Source organism: Lissotriton vulgaris, chromosome 5 (assembly GCF_964263255.1).
Source record: "Lissotriton vulgaris chromosome 5, aLisVul1.2, whole genome shotgun sequence".
In the NCBI taxonomy this organism is placed as follows: Eukaryota; Metazoa; Chordata; class Amphibia; order Caudata; family Salamandridae; genus Lissotriton; species Lissotriton vulgaris.
The window spans coordinates 1,262,614,955-1,262,640,089 of record NC_141693.1 but is presented as its reverse complement, the minus strand read 5'-3'; the positions used below and the strand labels follow the sequence as shown (position 1 = coordinate 1,262,640,089).

Sequence of the window (25,135 nt, the reverse complement as noted above, 5' to 3'; positions counted from 1 at the left end):
ACATCCCATTGGCTAATGTATTGGTTTCCAGGCTTAGTGATAGTAAGCATGCTAGATGGTGGCATGTGGGCAGTGTGGGCGGACGTGCACCGCACATGTGCAAGTGTGAGTGTGTGCACCAACAATTAACAACAGAGAGAGATGAGGGAGGTGTTATCATGTGCGCAGAGGCAGGCCCAGAATCGGATCTCCAATGAGTGACCACTTCTAATCATTCTCGTTAGCGCACCCTGTGCTCTGATTTGTCACTGAGAGGGTGATCACACCATACATGTACTGCTAATCATAGTCAAAGTGTACCCGAGCATACAGTACGAATATGGTTTGACGTTACGCGTTGCATCAAAGGTTAAGTGTGACATCATGAACGGCGCCCTGTACGCGAAAGGCGCCAATGTTTCTACATGGTTAAAAACATATATTTATGTATTTAATGTACATACTAAGGGAAGATGTTATTTGGGATAACTATGATTTTTTTTTTACAGTTTTAACAATCATATATTGCTTTTAAAAACAATTACACAAATCATGGTAGAACATCATGCGTACTGGTATCGAAACAGCTGCGTAAGCACATCATAAGCGTACGTAAAGTCATGTGACTTTAAAAGGAGAGGTTTGATTGGTTCATAACTTTTCCTATTGTAACTGTTGAAAGTTCCGTCCCATTATAATCATTCGACTTTGACTTTCTAAGAAAAATAATTTCTTCTGACAGTTTTTTCAAATAGAAGGAATATCATTATAAGAACAATGGACTCATTCCAGCAGTTCTTCAGAGGGAGGTTTCATTCCTGAAGAACCTCCAAAGAAGAGGAAAGAAGCTCTAATTTGGCAATTTTTTACTTTTCCAGAAGGGCAAAAAAAGGTTAATGCTCCAAAAGTAACCTGTAAAATTTGCCAAACAACTCTTTCAAGGGGTGATCCATCTAAAAAATACTCCTTTGGCACAGCAAATATAGTGCAACATGTGAAGAACTTGCACCCCAATAACTTTGCTCGATCTGCAAGACGGAAGTTGCAGGAGAACCCACCTGCTTCTGCACCAAGCACATCAACTACTGCAGCAGAATTTTCAGCATGCAGTCCACACCCACAAATTGATCCTGATTTTGCAGATGTTAAAATTGTATGCATTTATTGCGATAGACTTTTGTGTTATAGGGAGCAGTCTATTGATCTGATGAAACGCAGGATGCAGGAGCATCGCTGTCCTCGACATTAGCTTTTTTTTTTCATTCTTTTATTCCTGTTTGATACTTTTTGGGTTCCGGTTCAATTTTTTTTAGTTTAAAAAAATAACTTGTTGACAAAACACAAAAAAATTTGAAAAGTAAAAACAGAAAAAAAACCAGTTATTTTTAGAACTACCTTCACTGGTCAAAGAAAGAACTATATTTCTATGTTAGTGTGTATAAGTTTGTCAGAATGAATGTGTAGTGTATAAATGAATGACTGAATATATTACTAGTGTATGGAGAATGTGAAAGTGCAGAACTATAAGGAAGTGCTACAGCATAAATCTATAAGGTGTTTACCTATAGTATACTGTAGTATGTCCGAAGCACTTAAATGCAAAATATGTACATAAATATGTTACAAGTCTGTGCTTCAATTTGTGCTGCTGGTGAAACTGTCTGGGTGAATTTGTATGTGTGAGGGGCAGATTTACAATCCCCTTGTGCCTCTTTTACACAGTGGATGCATCACTTTTGTGACACAGCGGTGGTGCAAAAGATGTACCATGGTGTGTTGTATTAAGAATGTGATGCATCTGGAGGGTGCATTATATTGTAAAGTCCTGCACCAGAAGAAGGCTTTCCTGTGAAGGAGGGGGTGCAGCAACGCCTCCTAAAAGTGACTGAGTGAAATGTATAACATTTCATTCAGTTACTTTTGAGCTTATGCTCCGTCAATACCTTGCATATGCTTGAAGCAGGTGTAAGGATTGATACAGCATTGTGAGCATACGGCCCGAGAGCTTTGCTGGAGTTGCGTTATGCTTGCAATTAGAGTCAAGCAATAATTAATCCAAAAAATATTTTGCAATTTAGTTTTGGTAGTATTTTATAATAAGAATATGAAATATAATCTAAAAAATAAAATAAATATAAATATTTATATTAAAAATGTAAGAAATTAGTATAAAAAGAAAGACATAATAATTAATACATTTATAAATTATTATTTACAAAACCTTTGAAATTCACTGAAAAAACCATAGGTTTCAGGCACGTGATAGTTAGGAATTAGTATTTAAAAAACCTTAGAAATTCACTGAAAAACCATAGGTTTCAGCCACGTTATAGTTAGGAACTAGCATTTAAAAAACCTTAGAAATTCACTGAAAAAAACATAGGTTTCATCCATGTTATAGTTAGCTGGACATTTCTCTCATACAAAACCATTGAAATTCCTCCGTTATAGTTAGTTTAGCTAACTATAACCCGCTCCCGCAATGCACTGCTGATGACGTCACATATCACATCACTCATAACATGGTCAGTGACATCACTCATGACATCACTGATGACATCTCAAATGACATCACTGATGATATCACTGAGGACATCATCCTTGTGAAAGAGTGGCAGACCTTCTCTCAGTGTAATATAACCCTTGATACACACATTCAAGAATAGAAACAAAAGTTTTCAAAAAAATGGAGATACCAATACCAGTTAGAACAACCTATTCAGTAATTCCAAAATCTACATACACATCCAGTCATTCACTAACAGTTCTATATAGGCACTCATACATGTACTCACTCATCATATGTACTCATACACCTATACATCTTATTACACACCGACACTCATCTATAGAGTTACTCACACACAAACTGACACATGCAAATAAACTATCAAACATCCATTTACTTGCATATACAGCTATACACCCACCACTACACTTACTTCTACAGAATCGTACACATACTTACTCTCTTAAACAATCACTTATAGAAACACATACTTATTTATACAGGAACTCTTAAGTTTTCTCGCTCTCACATATACTTACTTATATACATCACTTTTATACATCAATACTCACATATACTAGTTTAATACATTTGTAGTGACTCATAAAGATACTATTGAGACAGTTGTTCACTCACTAACACACCCATACACACACTCATCCATTGAGAGTCCTGCACACATGTTGTCTTCAAAATACATACAGTGAGTCAGTCATTCATGCATCTATGTGCTAAGTAATACCCCCCACTAAACCCTAAAGACACTCATACTGATACTCAAAAATCAACTAATAGCCCATATAGACACTCATATAGCTTCTCACCAACCCATGCAGCCACTTATACACAAAGTGAGACACTGATATAGATATTTATATATTTAAACATTACTCGCTAATACATGTATTCAGTAAGATACACTTAATATGTCAGTTATACAATCAATTTCACCAAAAAAACAATTATTTAGACACTTATTTACCCATTTATTTTTCCATCGACCTTTAGATATACATATATAAAAAATATTTATTTTTCAGAAAGACACACATTCACTGGATGATGTCCTCAGTGATGTTATCAGTGATGTCATGAGTGATGTCACTGACCATGTCATGAGTGATGTAATATGTGATGTCATCAGCAGTGCATTGCGGGCGCGCGAGTTATAGTTAGCTGAACTAACTATAACGGAGGAATTTCAATGGTTTTGTATGAGAGAAATGTCCAGCTAACTATAACATGGATGAAACCTATTTTTTTTCAGTGAATTTCTAAGGTTTTTTAAATGCTAATTCCTAACTATGACGTGGCTGAAACCTATGGTTTTTTTCAGTGAATATATATATATATATATATATATATATTCTTTACCACACCAAACTTCCCATCAAAGAAGGCGCTGACTCCGTGAATCTCAGTTCAAACGTTTATTACATGTTCAGTTTCTGCTCAGAAGCGTTTCGGCGGCTTGCTCCCGCCTTGCTCACTAACATCTGTGTGTTTAATCTAGACATATATACACATATGTTAAGTATGTCATGTGATTCATTAGCCAACTTGTTACAACTGGCCGTTGCTATGGTGAACATGATTACACCCGTGACTTAACAAGTTGACGACTTGCACATTTTAACTTCATGTTAGTCTTTCTTCACTTGTTATTGTGGACATATATATAACATTAAATTTTTAAATATTAACATTCAAATGGAAGCACCATTCCCATGTGCACAAAATAAATTAAAAAACTATTGTGAGCATCTTAAACCATCACCTCTCGCATTAACCCATGTTTTATTATGTACAGAGTCTGTTACCCGAAAAAGAGGCCCCTCGTGTTGACACATGTGCATGACATACAGAGCATGATTGGCTGGGTCCTGCTATGTTGGGAGTATGTGGGTCTGTGATTGGGTGCTCATCCCAATGGTGAGAGCACAAAAGTTTTGCTGCTGCAAATGGCCGGTGATTTGCGTGTTAGACATCGGCCCGGTGACACATGGCATGCCGCATACACATCGTGGTGAGTGTAAGATTAATACGGCCTTGCTACTGTGATCTTCGTGATTCAGGTCACTGTCTATAGGCTTGTTAAAACATACTCCGGTTCTGTACCGGTTGCTAATTTTGGTGTCACTTATTGCGCGCTGCTCCTGTACTAAAACTAAAACCTCGAGCACGTATTCTGGCAGTTAATGAGGATTTAGTCGGACCCGTATAGCCTCTGCTCAAAGGTTGAGATAACGTAGAGACGGGTGCGTGTGGGGCTCTGGGTTCGACGGAGGTGGTGTTACCATGGTGTGAGGTGAAGTCTATGAATTTGTGCATGCCCATCATTTACATGTGAGGGGTATACGTGAATACAATAAAATATTCATTATAACAACAGATGTTCTCGAGTGGTATATATATATATATATATACACACACACTTTAAAGTCAAGTGCCTGTAATTCAATGAGGGACTTCATTAGCCATCGTCCTTGAGCACTACTGAACAACGCTCATTCACATGACACTACTGCACCTAGGGGGTGAGGTCTCAAACAGGTTAATACCAGGCACTGGTGTATCCATGTCATTCGGTAACAGTGATACAGATGACGTAAGACTCCCACATCAGTCCCCAAAAAGGCACTTCTAGAAGAGGTGGACAGAAGCAAGATAGAGCATCTGCTCATAACAAATAGTCACAAATTAATTTAATGTCCTGCTGGAACTGACAAAATAATTGAGTGACTAACTAACTGAGTGTCCCTTAGTGAGTGTGACTGAATGAGTAAGGAGCTGACTTTGTGGGTGATTCTTCGAGCGAGGGAGTGAGTGAATCAAATGTGGATGACTAAGTGTGACTGACTGAATGACTGTTTGAGTCAGTATGTTATTCACAGTGTATCATTACCCCTGAAAGAAGCTTGATTTTTAGAAGGATGCAGATTAAGGAGCATCTGACGGACTATGTAAGGTCAACTCAGGCTGAAGCCAGGAAGGGAAGTAAACATGGGTGTATGTCATACCAAGGATAGCTGTGTCTTACTGAGTTTATACTGTGTCAGCCTAGCATTAGTACACAACGCGGTGTTTTAGATAGATCTACCTTTGATTCTTGAACATCTTTGAGACATACCGTAACTTTAGAATATATACCTGTGAGCAATGTGTGAACGTAAGACATTTGAGAGATAATTTTAGAGTGGTTTGTCTACACACCTTGAAAGGGAATTGCCTGAAATTGTGTAGCAAATTTTCATTTTTCCACATAGTCACCCCAGGTTTGAAGCCTTTAGTCTTTTTTTGGATTCTATCTTTGCTGACTTTATGACTCTTTGCAGTTTACCACTGTTAAATAATAATAAAGTGCCTGTGCTTCCCCCTTTAATGTGTGCTGTATATCAGAACTTCCTATTTGTTCTAGTTAACTTCAATATAAGTCCCATGTAAATGGGTGGTGCCTTAAGTGTACCTATGCCATGAAAAGTAAAATGTTGAATGTGGGTTATAGTGTGAATTTATACCACCCACAGATGTTACAGAAATATATTTCTACCAGGAGCACCAATGTGTTAAACTATAAGCAGGAGGCTCTGAGAGACAACATAGATGTTCAAACAAAATTTATACAGCACAAATGCCAGACGTAAGCACTTAGAACGAGAGGAGATCCTAGAATTTCAAATCCTTTATTTAAACAATTTTGGTGAGAAAGCAAATACAGCCAACGCATTTCACCCGTGGCGGGCTTCTTCAGGGCATCCAAGGTGGAGAAATACTCCTATGGAGGGTATAGGTCCTATTTCCTTGGCAATTACAAGAGCAAACATAGACAGCTCACTGTGTGTTTTTTTGAGAAGTCCTTAATTTGAACAAAGCCAAATAAAAGCAAACGTAAACAACAAACTGTCCTTTGGAATGAATAACGTCATGAAATTGCAGTGAAATTTCACGTAAGAAAAGGCTGTGTTTATGTATTCATATATCTCTCCTAAAATTGCATTTTAAGGCCACAGAACTGGGAGCTAAAATATAAAAACGGGATATACTACATACTGGAATTTGTGTGCTCTTGCAGTGAAATAAAACCCCAAAACCTATTTCATTTTTTAGGCATGGTTTAGCCTTTCCATAACAGGCCTAGGTGACATTAAAATCTTGTTTTCTGCCACCTCTTAGGAAAGGGCTAGAAAAAAAATGCTTCAAAGTTATTCCTGATTTAGATTTTAAAATCTGACTTAATGGTGAAATCACATTTTGTTATGATTTAGGCAGGAAACACACTTTATACAACTGTACCTTCATCTGCCTAAACCAGAATCACCTTAAACCAGCTGTGCCAATGATCATATCTCTGGAGCTTCAATACACATATTTGGCTGACAGAGGTAACAACTCTGGCTCAGAGGACAATTGCTTGCCTGTGGGCCCAGGAAAGGACATTGATGTCAACCACACACTGGGACTAGCTACCTGGGAGTGGGTTGGAACAGTTAGTAGAACAAAGTGCAGCTTCAGCACTTTCTCTTTTCATTTGAAGATATCAAGGAGGACTTTTACCACAGGACCCACCTAAAAAAGCTTCAGCCTCAGTAGGAGGGGACACCAGTTTTGACCTGTCTGGTTCAGTTGTGAAGTTCCAGACAGGCCTACCTGGTGGCAGCGGGGTCTTCTATGTAATTTGACAGTAAGGTAGAGAGGAAATGCTGCAAAAGTAGTTAATGGGACTGCAAGAAAATTGCTTGGATTGGGTGGTAGAATTCCTCCACACACTTTCTAGCACACATGATATATCTGGCACATCGACCACCACCTTCTCAGAATAATTTTTTCACCTAGGAAGACACCATCTAAAGAAGAAGACCCTGCTGGAAAAAGAAGTTTCACACAAGGACACTTGAATCCTCCAGGTACACAGGGACTAGAACTACTCACCGAGGGTCAAATGGTTGGCTTCCTGTTAACTGATTAAGGAACACAAAAAGCAGACAGATTCCTGACTCCAAGAGGGCGTGGATGACTAAACAGGACTAGACCCAGCAGTAGACCTTGCTGGGTGAGGATTCCCTTCCCGCAGCTTCTGCGTATGCCTCAATTTTGGATGGACTGCCACATGTGGGAGTCCCCCTTTAATTTTCTATCCCTCCAACCCTGATAATCTGTCTCTGAATGTGTACCTGTTGTAACCTACCCTTGGTACAATCCATTCGCCCCATTCCTCTCCCTGTTATTTTTACCTGTTAGAATTAAGAATGTTGAACGAGGAGCTCAAGGTAGAATGTTGGTGCAAAACTAGCAGTTATGAGCTCTGTCAGAGGACTCTGAAAATAAAGCCACTTTACCTCTTCATGGTGCTTGCTTTCTTCATTTTGTGATGATCGCTGTGTAGGGTGCAGCAGAGAGTCTTCTCCCCTTTTGCCTTGACGGAGCAGCTTTCCTTGGTGAGTGAAGTTCTTCTATATTTCTCTATCCTTCGAGTATTCGTTCTCCTGTTCCATCAGCAGTCTCCTCCGCAGCTTCTCACTTCAAGGATTTTGTCAATCTCCTCGGAGCTTCCCGGAGGTTCGCTGTGAGTGCCCTTGCAGTGATTTAGTCTGTATCCTTTTCACCTTCTTTCTGCAGCCGGATCTCTGTGGAGTGTCTGTGGTGTCTCTTCTGCTTCTGGAAGAGCCAGCTCCGCAGCACATTTCCTGGTCAGGTTGGCCAGTGCATGCAAGCAGCGTCGGAGCGCTGCAGCCTAAGGAGGAGCTTGAACCATTCGGCGGCTACATATCCTTCTTCTGGCTGCGGGCAGAAGGCAGCATTGGGTTGAGGGCACTGTCAAAGCTTTTAAAGTGAGCCCCGTTTGCATATATTTTTTTTTTTGGTCCTGCTGCTGGTTCCTACTGCTGATTTTGATACTGTAAGTAGGAGACTGTCCCTGGAGTGCCCAGTTCTCTTGGAGCTGCAAGACTGCCTAGGTGCATATTTTATATATATATTTTTCTCTTCCCTAGATTACTGTTTTTTTCTCTTTCCTCATCAATGGACTTCAATAGTAAATGTCACCTGCAGGGGGATCTTTTATAGCATTTAGAGACATATTTGAACCTGATTATTAGTGTTCCAGTATCTAGTAGAAACCAGAAGGCATTCATTCTTTTTTGAGTACTAACTCCCTGTCATTGATTCTGCTGTGTGTGTAGTTGTAATATGGCATCTTTCACAGTATCCCAACCACCGCCTTTCCTAAGTGATCTTGGAGAACCTATTATTCCTTGGAAGCACTGGATTAAGTTAATCGAATCTAATCTCATTGCAATTGGTGGTGATAGATTTTCCTCTGTAAGGAAACAGCACATACTTTTACTTAACTTGGGAACTCACGCTAAGGAAATCTTTGACGACTTAACTGAAGGGAATACTACTGAATAAGAGGGGGAGGATGATGCACATGGAGATGCACACTTGGATGCTTATACCATCACCCTGAAAAAACGTGAAGATCAGTTTGGCAAAAAAATCAATATTGCTCTAGAAAGATACACATGTTTTTCAAGAATGCAAGGAAAGAACAAACTAGTTACAATTTATATTGCAACCTTAAGAGGTCTATCTACCACATTTGAATTTGGTATTTTGACAGACTCTTTGATAAGAGATCAGCTAGTAAGGTGTATGAACAATAAGAAGATTCAAGAAAGGTTGTCAGCAGAAAATCCTGATTTATCGCAGGCAGTAAATATAGACAAAAGTATTGAACACATGGCATTTTCTATGAGAGAAATGAAAGAAGTTAGGTTCGACACAAATATGGTAGACAATTGCACAAATGTTGAATGTGTAAATAAGGTGATGGAAAAGGTTGATCAAGGTAAAGGAAGTGACATATGAACTGTCAAACAGAAATCTGAAAGTGGTAGATTGAAATGTTTCAAATGTTGTAACGTTAATCATTTGGCAAATTACCCTTAGTGTCCTGCAAAAGGAGTAACTTGTAGGAGATGCAATAAAAAGGGACACCGCCAAAGTTTGAAAGGATATTGGGGCAAAGTAACGCACATGGTCAGTGAAGAGGATCCAGAGGAAAATAGAAAATGTGTATTCCAAGTTTCTGATACAATGATGACCTCTGACACCTCATATCCTATGTGTGAGGGTTCTTTAGATGGTGTGAACTTTAAGGTATTTGAAAACTCTTGCTCCCCATACACTCTTATTCATGAAGAAACATTTAAGGAGAGTTTTCAAAATAAAACATATGCTATGTTGACACCATACATAAGTCCTGGGGGTATAGCAAGGACCCTATTCCTTTGTCTGTAAAGTTAATCATGCAGATTAATTTTAAAGAAAGGACCATCCTGGGAAAGGTATACATTACCAAACATGGTTCAAACCTGCTGGGGTGGAAACACCAAAGAGACCTGGGAATCAAACTGATCTCAATGCAGAAGAGCAAGTCTATTTAGTTGATAGATCCATTACAGGAATGAGTATATGTAACAAATTCCCCAAGGTCTTCACTAGTGATTTGGGGTTATTAAAACATTTTATCCACAAAATCAAACTTAGGCCAGGTGCCAAACATGTGGTACATAAAGCCCGTCAAGTACCATTACTTATGAGAGATCCTCTCTCAAAAGAGTTGGATAGGCTGGAAGAAGCAAGAGTGAGCGAGACAATAGTGTGTGTAGACTAGTTGGTGCCTATTCTCTTTGCTTCTAAGGAAGGGGAAGATTATTTGCCTATGTGTGGATGTCAGAGATCTTAATGCAAATATTTGGACAGACACCCCTTACCGAACATTAATAGGATGTTGAGTGTTATACAGGGTGCATGTTACTTTAGTGTGTTGGACCTTTCGTCCCCTTACCACCAGGAAGCACTCCACCCTGAGTCTAAGGCTTAACATCCTTCATAACACCCTTTGGAGCACACCAATTCTGTAGAATGCCTTTCGGATTGGCATCTGCTGCTGCTGCCTTCCAAAGGGTGATGCAACACATTTTATGAGGCACTGGACAAGTTCTATGCTTTCAAGACGACAAGAATTTACGACAGTTCAAAAGAAGAGCATCACAATTCTCTAGAAAAGGTTCTTAACAAGCTTGAAGAAGAAGGACTTACTATCAAAATTCAATAAATGCAAAATTGGAGTCAAGTCGGTTGAATACCTGGGACACATGATCAAAGAAGATGATATTAAACATAAAGTCAGCTTAATAGATTCTGTTAGATTTGCACTTGCCCCTACCAACAAAGAGGAACTTAAGTCGTTTTTAGGTCTTGTGGAATACATGGGCAAAAGTGTACGAAATGTTGCAGAACAAGTCCACTCCCTTAGACACCTACTCACGAAAACTGTCACATTCAAGTGGACAGAACAGTGTCAAGTTGATTTCAATCTAATAAAAGAAGCTATCATTAATGCACCATGCTTGTTTATGTTTGACACCAGGGCGAGAACCATACTGCCTGCTGATGCTAGTATGAAAGGGTTGAGTGCATCCCTTACTCAAATAATGGAGGCAAGGAAAGAGTAATTGCTTTTGCCTATCGGACACTTCGGAAGGCAGAATACAATTACTCAACCATTGAAAAGGAAGCCTTTGCATGTTTCAGGGCCATACACCATTGAAAGTTTTACTTGTGGGGAATACCATTTATTTTGAAAACAGACCACAAGCCTCTGATTAAAATGTTTTCTACTAAAATCATTGATAGGCCCACTCTAAATGGGTTTTGGGCTTGCAAGGGTACAATTTCAGTATAATATATGTCCCAAGAACAAGAAACCAAGTGGCTGATTGCCTGTCTTGTTTACCTGTTGAAGGGATGGTCCCTTTAGAAGAACCCATTAGAGAATCGATTTTGTCCATTGACATACCTGCTATTTAGTAAGATGAATAGGAACAATCTGATAAGAATGATGACACTCTTTTTGCTGTCAAAGAAATTATCACTAAAGGTTGGCCTAATAAGTGTAGTAAGTAGCTCGACTTACTCCAACCCTACTGGAATGTAAGGGATGAGCTCTCAATCATTGATAATAAAGTTGTAAAGTCCAAAAAGATTGTACCACTTGGTAAAATCGGTGACCGTATTATTGAGACTGCTCTTGAGGGTCATTTAGGGAGAAGTATGACCAAGAATAAAATCCGTAGTGAGTATTGGTTCCCATATATGGACTCTATGGTGGAAGAAAAGGTGAAGGAATGCCTAGATTCTAGTGCCTGCGATAAGACTAAACTCAGTTAGAAGAATCCTCTTCTGCCAGTGGAGGTTTCAAATAAACTGTGGGACAAGTTGGTCCAGACATAATTGGACCCATGAACTTGCATAATGTAATAAGTATATGTTTGTAATGGTGGAATATCATTCACATTGGATAAACACCAAATTCGTAAATAATATTAATAATGCCACCTTAATTGAGTTTCTAGCTGATACCTTCTCTACAGAAGGTTTACCTAGTGCCATTGTGACTGACAATGGTGTACAGTTTACATTTGATTAAATAGTGCTCTTCCTTAAAAATGTATCTTTTAGCCACATAAGAACTCTCCTTTATTGCCCCAAAGGTAATGGTCTTGTGGAAAGGGCCAACAGAATGAATAAAGAAACCATACAGTTGGCTAAAACTTCTGGAGAGCAAATTGATAAGGCCATCAGGAAAATGTTATGGTCATACCATACCACTCCAAATACTGTGTCTGGCATATCTCCTTTTGTATTAATTAAGACCTAACTGGCTTAACAGTGGAGATCCGGTGTGGATTGACAGAGAGGTTGTCAGAGAGAAAGTAAAGCACCATCAGATGAATTACAAAAGATGATATGACAATAAGTGGGGAGCAGTCAAGCAGGACTGGAAAGAAGGGCAATGGGTAGTGATCAAAAGACCATACAACACTAACAGCAGGATTGCATCCTTCTCTAAACCAGAAATTATTAAATGAGTAAATCGCAATGTGTTGGGACTCGAAAATGGGCACAATTGGAGCATGGATAAATTAACCCGCTGCCCTTAAGCTCTTATCCTGGGAGGGGGACTTCCTGAGTATACTCATAAAACCATTCCGGTAACACAAACAAATTAAGATTCCAGAATCCACCGACCTCCTTGTTGGCAATCAGATTACAAAATGGATTGGTTTTACTGTTTTCTATGACAGAAATGCACTTTTTTTCCTTTATGTGATGTTTTATCTGTAATATGTCTCTGCATTTATAAAATTCTATTTATTCTGTAAAAAAGGAGATGTGTTGTAACCCAACCTTGGTACATTCCTCAGCCTCCCCACCCTCGGTCCTCTCCCTGTTATCCTTACTAACATACATACACGTGTAGATAAAGAATAGGTGACTGTGTAAAGCAAATCAGCAGTAATAAGACTCCAAAATCAGGATATAACACTTTAGTTTTATTTTCTTAGATTGCAGTGTACATGATTCTTGTTTTGGCTTCATCAGTCAATGTGAGAACAGTGCTTGTTATTCCAAAATTCCTTATTCCTACATTGTCATGTTATGCATAAGTTACTTGGTCTCTTCACACTTTTGAGGCATTGGTTAAAATTGCTTGATGTAGTCAGAGCCTTCAGTTTAGCCCCCAGAAAAGTAAAGACAGGTTCTGGCCAGTGTTGTCCAAATACTGTGCATGATTTTATTATATGAAACTATTGTTAACAATGGTAACTTGATTTCCAAAAGTTCTTAGTGAAGAAGTTGTATATTAAATTAATACACACATCACCGTAGCCAAAAGACCACGTTCAAACTCTTTTCCAGGTATTGTTATGCTAACTCCCCATTATCTTTCACGAATCAAGCCTGCTGTCACTACCAAGGGATCATACAGAGTGCAAATAAGTCTTGAAGAAAGCTACATTTTATATAAAGGGGTCCGTAACTTTCAGATCTCTCCTGATCAATCAGAAATTAAGTAAACTCAGCACTGGTTTCTTCATTTTGTTGTTTTCTTAGTTGCCTCCGCAATAACCTCCCCCATCACATCCACCACCTCCCCCATCACATCCACCACCACCCATATCAAATCCACCATTGTACCCTCCATCATATCCACCATTACCCAAGCCTCCAACCAAGTCTCCTCTTCCTGTGTAAACTGGAGTATTTATTCTGTGCTCATAATACATGGTACTCTAGAAGAAAAGAAAACAAATATTTTAACAATGTTAACTTTTTATACATGTATGTGCATGTTTTTTGTGCAAAATTTAGATAATCATATTAGAAAATCATATTTCTGTTGTTTGCAGGTATCTGATATGCTACCTGCTCCAAACTCCAGGGCAAGCACCTGCTACGGGCTCGGCCCAGTATTTTTACGCTTCAGGCAATTTCACCTCCTAGACAGAAAAGCAAGTACTGGAAAACATGCCCACTGACTGGCTAGAAAAAGTACAACTCTAAGCTAAACCTAGAAAATCATCATACACTTTGTAAAATGCAACCTCAAATATGTTTATTTACTCACTTCACTCACTTCTCACTTGTTCACTTTCCTTCTAAGTAAAACATCTGCTCTTGGAACTGCTTCTTGTTTTCCTCTCTGTTCAACTGTCTCATTGAAATATAATCAAAAGAAATACTAGCTGTTCAATGGCCGTGACATTAATAATGTATAGTCAATGTACATCAACAGCAAATATTTTAAGTCTGTAGTCTCGCATGAAAATGAAAAAAATGAAAGATTATACATCGCTATGTATTTGCTTAAGAGAGTTTCTGGCAATTAGCCTTATTTTTGGAGATATGTTGCACTTAAGGCTGACAACAAAACGCTTATTTGACAAAGGCCGCAGAAGCTTTGTGTACAAACTGGTTTACTTCGACTCTTTCCTTAAATTTAAGGGGCACATGCATCAAACTTTAGATTTTTCAGGCTACTGGGCAGAAAATCGGGACTTTATTAAAGACATGGAGGCTAATATTATGCAAATCTCCTTTATTGCCACAGCTCAGCAGCAACAACTGAAGAAGCAGCTATCTTCCTTCTTTGTTAAACTGCAAACAAAATAATTCAATGAGTCAAGATCAAAAATCAAATTGAAGACAAATTTCCAACTCGTGGTCCAGACAGAAAAGGATTCTTATTCTGAAAGAAAAAGAATAGATTTCGGTAATATCTCTAATAACATGTTAAACATCAGGGTGGGTTACATTAAAAAAGTGGAGGGATAATATTAGCCTCCGTGTCTTTAATAAAATCCAGATATTTTGCCCAGCAGGCTGTGAAAAATCTAAATTTTATGGCATGACACGGAGGCCAACATTATGCAAGTTCAAAGTGAATTAAGAACATTATCAATCACATTAGAGATTGGTCTGAAATAACAATTCTTGAACATTCTATCATTCGATCAGTCTGCTGCTCTAAGGATTTCTTGCAGCCCCCTTCCAAGAAAATGGCTTTGGAAGCTGATGTACCGCTGAGGGAGTGAGCTCCAAAAATAGAGACATCTACACCGCTTTCATGCAACACTTTCCTCACCCATCTTGCCAGAGTTGGTGAAGAAACTCCCTAATGAGGAGATCTGTGAGAAATTAGTAATTGACTCTCATTCAGTCTGAGACTTTCAGTTCTTTTTTCATGCTCTTTCAAGCATTTAACCACACAGAGTCTTTCCTTCTGAGGAAAGAAGGGGTAAAGGATAGAAGAAGACATGGTTTTGGTTCTCTTTTTGAGGTAAAAGCAAACACCCTCCAATTGGAAAGCCCTGTTGGAAATATCTAATGCTTTGACATCTGAAGTTCTTCTGAACGATACTAGACATAATAAAACAGTAAGTTTATATGTGATGCATTTTAAAGAAAGAGTGGAAATCTCTCCTCTGGCGGTTAGTGTTTGTAACACATCTCTAACATCCCATAGAGTGGTGTATTTAGTGGTTGAAGGATTTAGTAGTCTCATACTTCTCATTATCTTTTTGGTTAGTAAATTCTGACCCACAGAAACACAGTTTACTGAAGAGTGACCTGTAGATATAGCAGATCTATAAACATTCACGTTCCGTAAGACAGACCTGATATAAACAGTTCTGAAATATAGTTCACAACATGCACTAAATCAGTTGAAATGGGATCATAATCTGGTTGAAAATACCAGCAAACCCATTTGTTCCATGCTAGTCGATATGCATTCTTTGTTCCAGAAGCCCATGATTTGGATATGAGTCTGAAAGCATCTGTCAAAAGCCCCGGGATTTTGCCACTGTTTCCTGAAATCTTCCATGCCATCAGGACCAGAAGACTCTGCTCTACAAGGGGATGGATGTCTCCCTCTGGCCCTAGGAGTATCTCCATGAAGGAAGGAATTAAAATTGGGAAGTCTATGCTCATTTCCAGGACTATTGGAAACCAGGCTTGTGATCTCCAAAGGGGAGTTATCACTACTATGCTCTCTTTGTAACGTCGAGCATGAAGGAGTAGGCGAGACAGCATTGCAAATGGTGGGAAAGTATAGGGAGCTAAACCTCCGGGCTGCCTAGATTGATTCCTCTTGAAAGCGTCTGACCCGGTGACGTCTCACTCTTATCCTTCAGCTCGCTTTGGAGAGCCACTGAGCCCCCCTGCTCCACGATTGTTTTATGAGAGCCCCCCACCCTAAGCACTCATGGTGCCCCCAGCCCTCACCACCTTTCACTTGTCCTGAGGAAGACCCCGACAATAAGGTTCAAGAAACCTACAAACTAAAGGGGTTAAAACATCAACTTTTGAACATTTGCCAATTCCTAACCAACAGTAATGAATAGACTGTGATTTTCTGTTCTATTTGGCAAAAATGTATATTTGTATTTGTACTTTGACCACCAGGTATATGAACAACATATACAATAATTGTTTGTGATATTCTGTCACCACCACAAATTTTCTATACCTTCACCAACCATCTTGCACTTCCTTTACCCCCCACCCTACCTTTGGGCACTACTCGTGTGAATTGTGTTACCTCATTAGGTTTCCATATGATGTGTTTAATTTATATGTGCATCTCACCAATGTGATTTAATAACACTGGATGCATATATATGTTTCCCCCCCTCATTTACTATTTTGAATGTTGTTCTCTGATGTATTTCCTTTTTTCCCCTCTATGTGAAAACCTTCAATACACTGGGACCACTCTAATTTATACTGCTACTGCTTGAAAAGCCAGATCTTGAGGAGTTTTCTGAAGGTCAGCAGGTCTTGGGTCTGCCGTAGGTGGATTGGGAGGGTGTTTCAGGTCTTGGCGGCGAGGTGGGAGAACGATCTGCTGCCGGAGGTCGCTCCTAGACTCCTCTCTCTCGATGTCCAGACAAGTCAACGCCGTCTCGTCCTCCTGTTTCAACGTACTTCGCATCCTCAAAAAGATCTTCCGCTGGATCCCCCTCGAGACAAGAAAGACTGTCACCCACGCACTGGTCACGAGTCGACTGGATTATGGTAACACACTTTACGCCGGAATCACAACAAAATTACAGAAAAAACTCCAGCGCATCCAAAACGCGTCAGCGAGACTCATATTAGACATCCCGCGCCAAGATCACATCACCGGACATCTAAAAGACCTCCACTGGCTTCCCGTCAACAAAAGAATTACTTTCCGCCTTCTCACCCACGCACACAAGGCCCTCTACAATCTAGGACCCGAATGCCTCAACACTCGATTGTCCTTCTACAAACCCACCCGCTAACTAAGATCGTCCAATCAAGCCCTCGCCGCAGTCCCGCGCATCCGGAAATCCACCATGGGTGGTAGATCCTTCTCCTTCCTGGCTGCCAAGACCTGGAACTCACTCCCCACCCACCTCCGCCTTTATCAGAACCACATCTCCTTCAGAAAAGAACTGAAAACCTGGCTATTCGACAAATAATTGAACCCCTTCCCCTAGCGCATTGAGACCCTCTGGGTGAGTAGTGCGCTATACAAATGCCTGAACTTGAACTTGAACTCTTCGGAAGCAGGGTACAGTGGTGAGGGCAAGGTCGGCGGAGCAGAGCTGGCGGGTGGGGGTGTAGAAGCTGAGTCGTCTGTTGAGGTACATTGGTCCGGTATTGTGGAGTGCTTTGTGTGTGTAGGTGAGGAGCTTGAAGGTTATCCTCTTGTTGACCGGGAGCCAGTGCAGGTCTCTTAGGTGGGGTTTGATGTGGCTGCAGTGAGGGATATTGAGAATCAGGCGTGCAGAGGCGTTCTGGATGCGTTGGAGCCGTCTCAGGAGTTTGGCCGAGGCTCCTGCGTAGAGGGCGTTTCCATAGTCCAACCTGCGGCTGACGAGGGCCTGGGTGACCGTTCTTCTCGTTTCAGTGGGGATCCACTTGTAGATCCTGTGGAGCATGCAGAAGGTGTTGAAGCAGGAGGAGGAGACGGCATTGTAAACCTATTTAGTCATGGAGAGGGTGGAGTTGAGGATGACCCCTAGGTTGCGTGCGTGGCCGGTGGGTATTGGAGCGGTTCCCAGTGCGGTCGGCCACCAAGAGTCGTCCCAGGCCGAAGGGGTGGATCCGAGGATGGGGACCTCCGTCTTGTCCGAGTTCAGGTTCAGTCGGCTGTTCCTCATCCATTTAGCAATGGCCTTAATTCTTTCATGAAGGTTGTTTTTGGCGGTTTGGGGTCCTTGGTGAGGGAGAGGATTAGCTGGGTGTTATCGGCGTAGGAGATGATGTTGAGGTCGTGCCGACGGGCGACGTGGGAGAGCGGTGCTATGTAGATGTTAAACAGAGTTGGGCTGAGGGATGAGCCCTGGGGTTCGCTGCAGATGATCTCGTTGGCTTTGGAGCAGAAGGCGGGAAGGCGGACACTCTGTGTTCTACCGGAGAGGAAGGAGGTGGTCCAGTCCAGGGCCTTCTCTTGGATCTCAATGTTGTTGAGGTGTGTTCGTAGTGTGTGGTGGCAGACCGTGTCGAAGGCAGCTGACAGGCCCAGGAGGATGAGGGCTGCCATTTCTCAGTGGTGCAGCAGGGACTTGATGTCATCAGTGGCGGCGATGATGGCAGTCTCGGTGCTGTGGTTGCTGCGGAACCCCGACTGGGAAGGGTCAAAGATGTTGTTGTCCTCGAGTAAGTGGGTCAGTTGTTTGTTGACGATCTTCCCGATGACCTTTGCCCGGAACGGGAGCAGGGAGATGGCAGGAAGTTCTTGAGGTCCTTGGGGTCCGCCTTGGGTTTCTTGAGTTAGGCATTGATCTCGGCGGGCTTCCAGCTCTCCAAGAAGGTTGCTGTCTCGAAGGAGGTGTTGATGAGTTTCCGGAGATGGGGTGCAATGGATGTGCTGGTTTTGATGAAGATGTGGTGTGGGCGTGGGTCTGACGGAGATCCGGAGTGGATGGTATTCATGATCTTGATGGTGTCGCCGTCATTGATGTTGGTCCAGGAGAGCAGGTAGTTGGTGCGGATGGTGGTCGTGGGGGCGGAGGTCTCAGTGGTTGTCGGGGCGGTTGTGGCGTTGAAGCTGTCATGGATGTCTGCAATCTTTTGGTGGAAGAAGATGGCCAGCGAGTCGCAAAGGTCTTGCGAGGGTGGGACATTGTTGGTGTTGGAGTTGGGGTTGGAGAGTTCCTTCACGATGTTGAAGAGCTCTTTGCTGTTGTGCGCGTTGTTGTCTAGGCGGTTTTTGAAGGAGGCCCTTTTGGCGGATCTGATGAGGTGATAGTGTCTGTGGGTGGCGTTCTTGTGGGCTGCATGGCTGTCTGGTGTTCGTTCACGGAGCCAGATCTTCTCCAGCTTTCGACAGGTTTGCTTGGAGGCCCAGAGGTCTTCAGTGAACCAGCTAGCTTTCTTATTGGTGTGACTATTTGAGGGTTTCTTGATCGGGCGAGGTTGTTGGCGCAGTCGTTGATCGACTGTCTGAGGTTGCGGGTGGCGGTGTCGGGGTCGGTGGGGTCAGCGGGTGGGCTCTGGGCGAGGGTTGTGGTTAGCTGGTCTGAGGTGACTTTGCTCCAGCAGCGGCGAGGCATCTGTTGGGTGCGGTGGTGCGTGGTGGGTTTCTTGAAGGTGAAGTGGATGCAGCGATGGTCGGTCCAGTGGAGTTCGGTGTGTGGTTAAAGGAGACTTGGGGGCTTGCAGAGAATATGGGGTCAAGCATGTGACCGGCAGAGTGGGTGGGTGTTGTGACGAGTTGTCTGAGTCCGAGGTTGGCTAGGTTGTCGATCAGGGTGATGGAGTTGCTGTCGTCGTTGTTCTTGAGGTGGATGTTCAGGTCCTCTAGGAGGATTTAGTCTGTGGAGGCGACGGCGTGTCTGCTGACGAAGTCGGCAATGGAGTCGCTGAACTGTGTTCAGGGTCCTGGGGGTCTTGAGATGAGGGTTCCTCTGAGGTTGGTGTTGGGGTCGGTGTGGATCTGGAAGTGCAGGTGTTCGGCAGTGCTGAGGGTGGCGTCTGTGTTGGTGGAGACTCTGAGAGTGTTCCTGTGGACGATGGCGATTCCTCCTCCTGCTCCGTTGGTGCGGTCCCTGCAGGTGATCTTGTAGTCTTCCGGGACGGCTATGGCTATGTCCGGTGCTGAGGCGGGGTTCAGCCAGGTCTCCGTCAGGAAGGGGACGCCTGGGGAGGTTGAGTCGAGTTGGTCCCAGAGTTCAACGGCGTGTTTGCGGGCGGAGCGGGTGTTGAGAAGGATGCATCTGAGGTGGTTGGGTTCTTTCCTGGTCGGCAGCATGGTGGGGCGGATGCTTGTGAAGCTGCAGTTTCAGCAAGTGAAAGCTACGTGGGTGTGCTTCGGGGTGGCCAGGAAGCAGGTGTTTGATCGTCCGGTGTGACGAGTGCAGACGAGCTTGCCTTTGGTGCGCCTTCGGGGCACCAGCGGCACGCCCGCTCCGTGGCTGCTGCATGGCCTCCATATGAGGGGATGTGGGAGGGAAGAGCAGCTGGAGGCAGGAGCAGGCGGCAAATGGAATTGCATGGGGGCAGGGACGCAGCGGCGGGAAAAACGGGTGGGGGCTGCAGGAGAACTGGGCACAGGAAGGGAAAACAAGTTTAGGCAAGAAAAAAAGTACAGGCACAGAGGAATAAAAACAAGTCTGGGCAAGAAAGCAAGTACAGGCACAGGGGAATAAAAACAAGTCTGGGCATGAAAGCAAGTACAGGCACAGAACAAGTACAGGTAAAGGGGAATAAAAACAAGCCTGGGCAAGAAAGCAAGTACAGGCACACGGGAATAAAAAGCAAGTCTGGGCAAGAAAGCAAGTACAGTCACAGGGGAATAAAAACAAGTCTGGGCAAAAAAGCAAGTTAGGCACAGGGGAAAAACAAGTCTGGGCAAGAAAGCAAGTTAGGCACATGGGAAAAATACAAGATTAGGCAACAACAATGCATGCAGAGCCGTGCAGCAGCGTGGGGAGTGACTTGCCTGCGAGGAGGGTCAGAGGTCGCTCCACTTTGAAGTGCTGGTTTCCTGTCTCCTTAGCAGGGAGAGAAGGGCTTGGAGAGGCGGTGAGGTGTAGGAAGCAGGCCGCTGGAGGCATGACGGCATCAGTAGTCAGGTTTGGGTGCGCGCATTAGAGTGCATGAAGGTGGAATGAAAGATGCTCGGCGGCGGCCGGTACGAATATTATAAGTAAACAAGTTGAAGAAAAGACAATCTGGTTCAGAATAAAACCGTAATTAAAAGAGGAGGTTTTAAAGAAGTAAAGATGTAATTAACCCGTAAAAAGGGTAGAGAGAGGGAAAAAAACATGAAAATAGTTCAAAGAAGAAATTAGTACCCTATACAGTACATAATATTAACAACACATTAAAGTAAGTGCTATAAATACTATACAATTAATAGTATACAGTAAGGATGAAAGTAGATTTAAAAAGATTAATTTCTTATGAGATGGTACTTATCTTTGTGAGCAGCAGCAACAAAGAAGGAAGATGGCTGCTCTTAGGGGGGACTTTTTAGCATATTGGAATGTTCCTTGAAGTTCTGTATTCTTCAATTGTTGCTGCTGAGCTGTGGCAATAAATGAGATTTGCATAATTTTGGCCTCCGTGTCATGCTACAAAATTCATTTTTGCGAATACCAAATAGCAGTTTTTAAGAAATTGCTCTTTGGTAATCGCAAAATGCAATGCATCAAAACAGGATGCAAATAGCGATTCCCTAATTACGATTCCTTAAGAATCGCAATTAGGGAATCGCTATTTGCTATTGCGACTCCATTCTTTCCTATGGGCCTCATGGCCCATAGGTGGGAATGGTCATGCATTGCCTAAATTGCTCACAAGAAAAGAAGGTGCACTCTGATAGAAGTCAGTCAGAAATCACAAGTATAGTCCATCAATTTTCTTTATTAACGCATTTTGTTCCCTCGTGCCACGGGAACTACGTCACAGCGTGCACATCAGTGACAAGAGAATTCTCCTCGAGGTGTATGTAACGAATAGGCTTGTGACATACTACTTTAGGAGAATTTTCTTGTCACTGTTGTTCATACATAATACTCTCACTTGAAGTAAGTCCTGACGAAGTTCTCATGGCACTAGGGAACGAAACTCGTTGGCTGTGAGCCGGTTTTAAAAAAACAACTTTAAATAATAATGAAGAACAATGGACATCTATCAGAGTGCACCTTCCTTTCTCTTGAACTCTCTAACAAAACTCTCTAACAAAATTGACATCCATAAACAGCGGATGCCGGGAGTAGCTGCCCCTTTTTTGTGATATATGAAACAAGTGGAATTGAAGTGCTCAACCTTGGTCGGCCATTTGTTTGCTTTTCAGTTTTATTGCCTAAATTGCTATTACCTAATTGATAATCGCAAATTAGGTAATGCAGAGGCAAGTTGCCTGGAGCCTAAGGCCCCACTGAGGCACCCCCTAACAAAAAAATGTGCACAGGTAAGGCACACATATGCCCTATGGGCATGTATGCGCCACATGGCTCTTTGTAAATTTTTCAAAGTATGCACATGGTTAACATCAACTTCAAATTGATGTTAATTAGCATTTCCTAAATGCACAGTTCGCATTTAGGAAAGGCTTGTTGCATGTGCATTAGGGATTCACAAATTGTGATTCCCTATTTGCATTCCCAATTTAGGTAATCCCAAGGTATTGCGATTACCTAAATTGCGAATCCAAAAACGTTCATGCATAGCAAAAGGCCATTTTGAGTTCGCAAACGGCCAATTTTTGCGAATCGCATTGTTTGCAGTCGTAAAATTGCTTGATGCATGCTCCCCTAAATATCTAACGTCACTCCTGATAATAATCCTGAAAAGTAAACCCATTTATTTAATGATGTCAGTCTGCATATCCGATGTTTCAGCTTTACCTTCCATAGCCATTTTGGGCTGGAAGTTATATTGCAAATTCTGTAATCAGGCTCCATAAAGACGGACATACTCAAGAAACCCCAGGCTAAAACAAGGGATATCTGCATCATGAACATAGAAGACGTTTCTTGTCCTAAACCTGTGTTTCCTGTGATGATATTTCTCTATTGTATACGAATCCAGCACTTGGTAGGCAGTGGTGGTTCTATTTAACCCTGGGCGTAGTTTGGGTAGAAGCACTACGTGTAGGTACGCGTGGTGCACTTCGCACTACGCGAGCTACGCGAACTGCGTAGTGCATTGTGCAAAATGCTGTTCGCCCTGATTGCACAGTGCTGGATGCTTGTCCGCACTGTGCAATCAGTTCAAACTGTATCTTGCACAGTGCAAGCGGTCGTTTTCTACCGCTCAAGTAGATTTCTACTCGAGCGGCAGCTTTCTCAGCGCGAACTGGTAGAGTTTCTCATCACGAGCTGTCGTGAGCATACCCGACCACTCACAATGAGAAACCTGACCTCCCGGCATTGAGAATCTTGCCGGGAGGTATATTTTCCACGCTTGCGATCGGCAGCTTGATGTTGCTGATCGCGAACGAGGAAAGAGTCTCGCCAGGATGTCCTATTGCTCGCTTGCGGTTGCCAACTTGACGTTGAGGACCACGAGCAAGCAAAAAATGACAGCCATGCTACGCTACGCGTGTTTGCACTGTGCTAGGTGCAATTCGCGTAGTGCGAAGTAGCGCAAACTTCGCAAACTACACGAGCGTAGCATAGTACTTCACCCAGGGTTAGTTCTATTATGACAGTAAAACTAATTTTGATTTCATCCAAAAATGTGTGCTTAACATTATGAATATTTCTGTACTAAATTGAAAAAATTGCACCTTTAAAATACTGTATTTTTCTGTGTTTGGCAACTAAGACTAAAATAGGCTTCAACTCCATCTTGTTTTCTAAAATGCAGCCAGGATGTGTGTTTTCATCAGCAGTGACCTGTGAAGGTAAGAGCGGTGGGGCAGAGTGGTGGAGGATTTCAACAGACAACAAAGAGCGGAAATGTATTATTTATTTAATTTTCCTCGGTGGTCATCTGTTGAATCTCCCCCCCCCCCGCCCTTCCTACCCCCAACCCAGCCCCACTGCTCTTACCTGCCCTGCCTACTCCTGGTTTTCAGTTATCACTCTGTCAGCTCTAATAACCAAAATGTGCCCTGGTGTGCTGTATTGACACGAGGAAAGCCTTTACAACCTCTATTATTGCTCAAATTGCTTCCAGTGTTTTTTAACTAGATTTGTAATGTCACAACCAGTGATGTTAGGTTGGAATATCACACATTAATTATTCAGTTGGGGGATAGTGGCAGAATGGTGTCAAAAGTTGACGTTGTATAACTCTGAAATGTGATACTTTCAGCTTTGCTCATCTTATGGTGACTGTGTGATTTCCATTTACTTTTGATGGTGAGCCAGTCTTCTTTCTCCTTGACTTTGGACACTGAACCGTTGTTGGTCTTCTCATACTTTTGACATGTCACACTTTTGCTACATCTGAATGAGCCTTATGCTAACTCCCTATATTGAATTAGCTTGCATTCTGTTTAACCACATATTTGGTTTCCAAATTTACTGGACTCTATCATTTTTTATTTATTGACTAGAACTGTTATCTCTTGATACACATTGCCTCATATGTTCATGAGTTTAGCAGAATGTCTGATTTTGACTAGGCACTTTATCTTAGATTATCAGATAAAATAGTGTCAACATGTCAACGGACTGGGTACTGGTTTTGATGGAAGTCCATTTTTAGGGTCTGGCTACCGATAGCCTTACCTCCCTGCCACGTGCATGATGCCACCATCACACATCCCACACAAAACAACAGTGTACAACAAACAATGTTTTGAAAGGGGCAGTGCAACATTCCTCTTCAGCCATTTGGTGTATTTTCCAGATGGTACTTTAAAAGACAAAGCAGAAATGAAGAAAATAATTTAATTTTTAATGCGAATTACATTTGTAGCATGGTGTTTCTCAAAAAGCCACTTCCCCTCCCAAATAGGGGTCCTGCTGTTGCAGGCGGCTGATACTCGCTGCTTTCTCTTCTAAGTCATAGAATACATTCCAAGAGAAAACATGCTGCTTGCCATGGGTAATGGGGACTTCAATTAAGACCATGCAACCTGTTGCTGGTGTTTGTCTGAGGGAGCATATGAAGTTACGCCCAGACAGAAATTAGTTCAGCCCAAACTGCTTTGCTGAGACAAGTCTGTCAGAAGGGAAATCGGAGCTTGTGCTAGTTGTGATTAGAGCTATTGCAATCACCCTCTAAGCTGACCCAGCCATATGCCACAATGCTTATCGGATCACAAAATATATAACTGGTGCTATTTCATGTCCTTAATGGCAA

General features: G+C 42.1%; 1 protein-coding gene across 1 annotated transcript in view; it reads right to left on the bottom strand.

Annotated features, from left to right (window-relative positions):
• Window positions 1-12,868: 12,868 nt before the first annotated feature.
• LOC147712428 (uncharacterized) overlaps window positions 12,869-25,135 on the bottom strand; it is a 168,486-nt gene continuing 156,219 nt past the window's right edge. Inside the window, exon 5 of the mRNA XM_086919652.1 lies at window positions 12,869-13,629. Within this exon, the coding sequence (XP_086775778.1) occupies window positions 13,447-13,629 (183 nt within the window). The 3' untranslated portion in view covers window positions 12,869-13,446. The remainder of the gene's footprint in view (window positions 13,630-25,135) is intronic.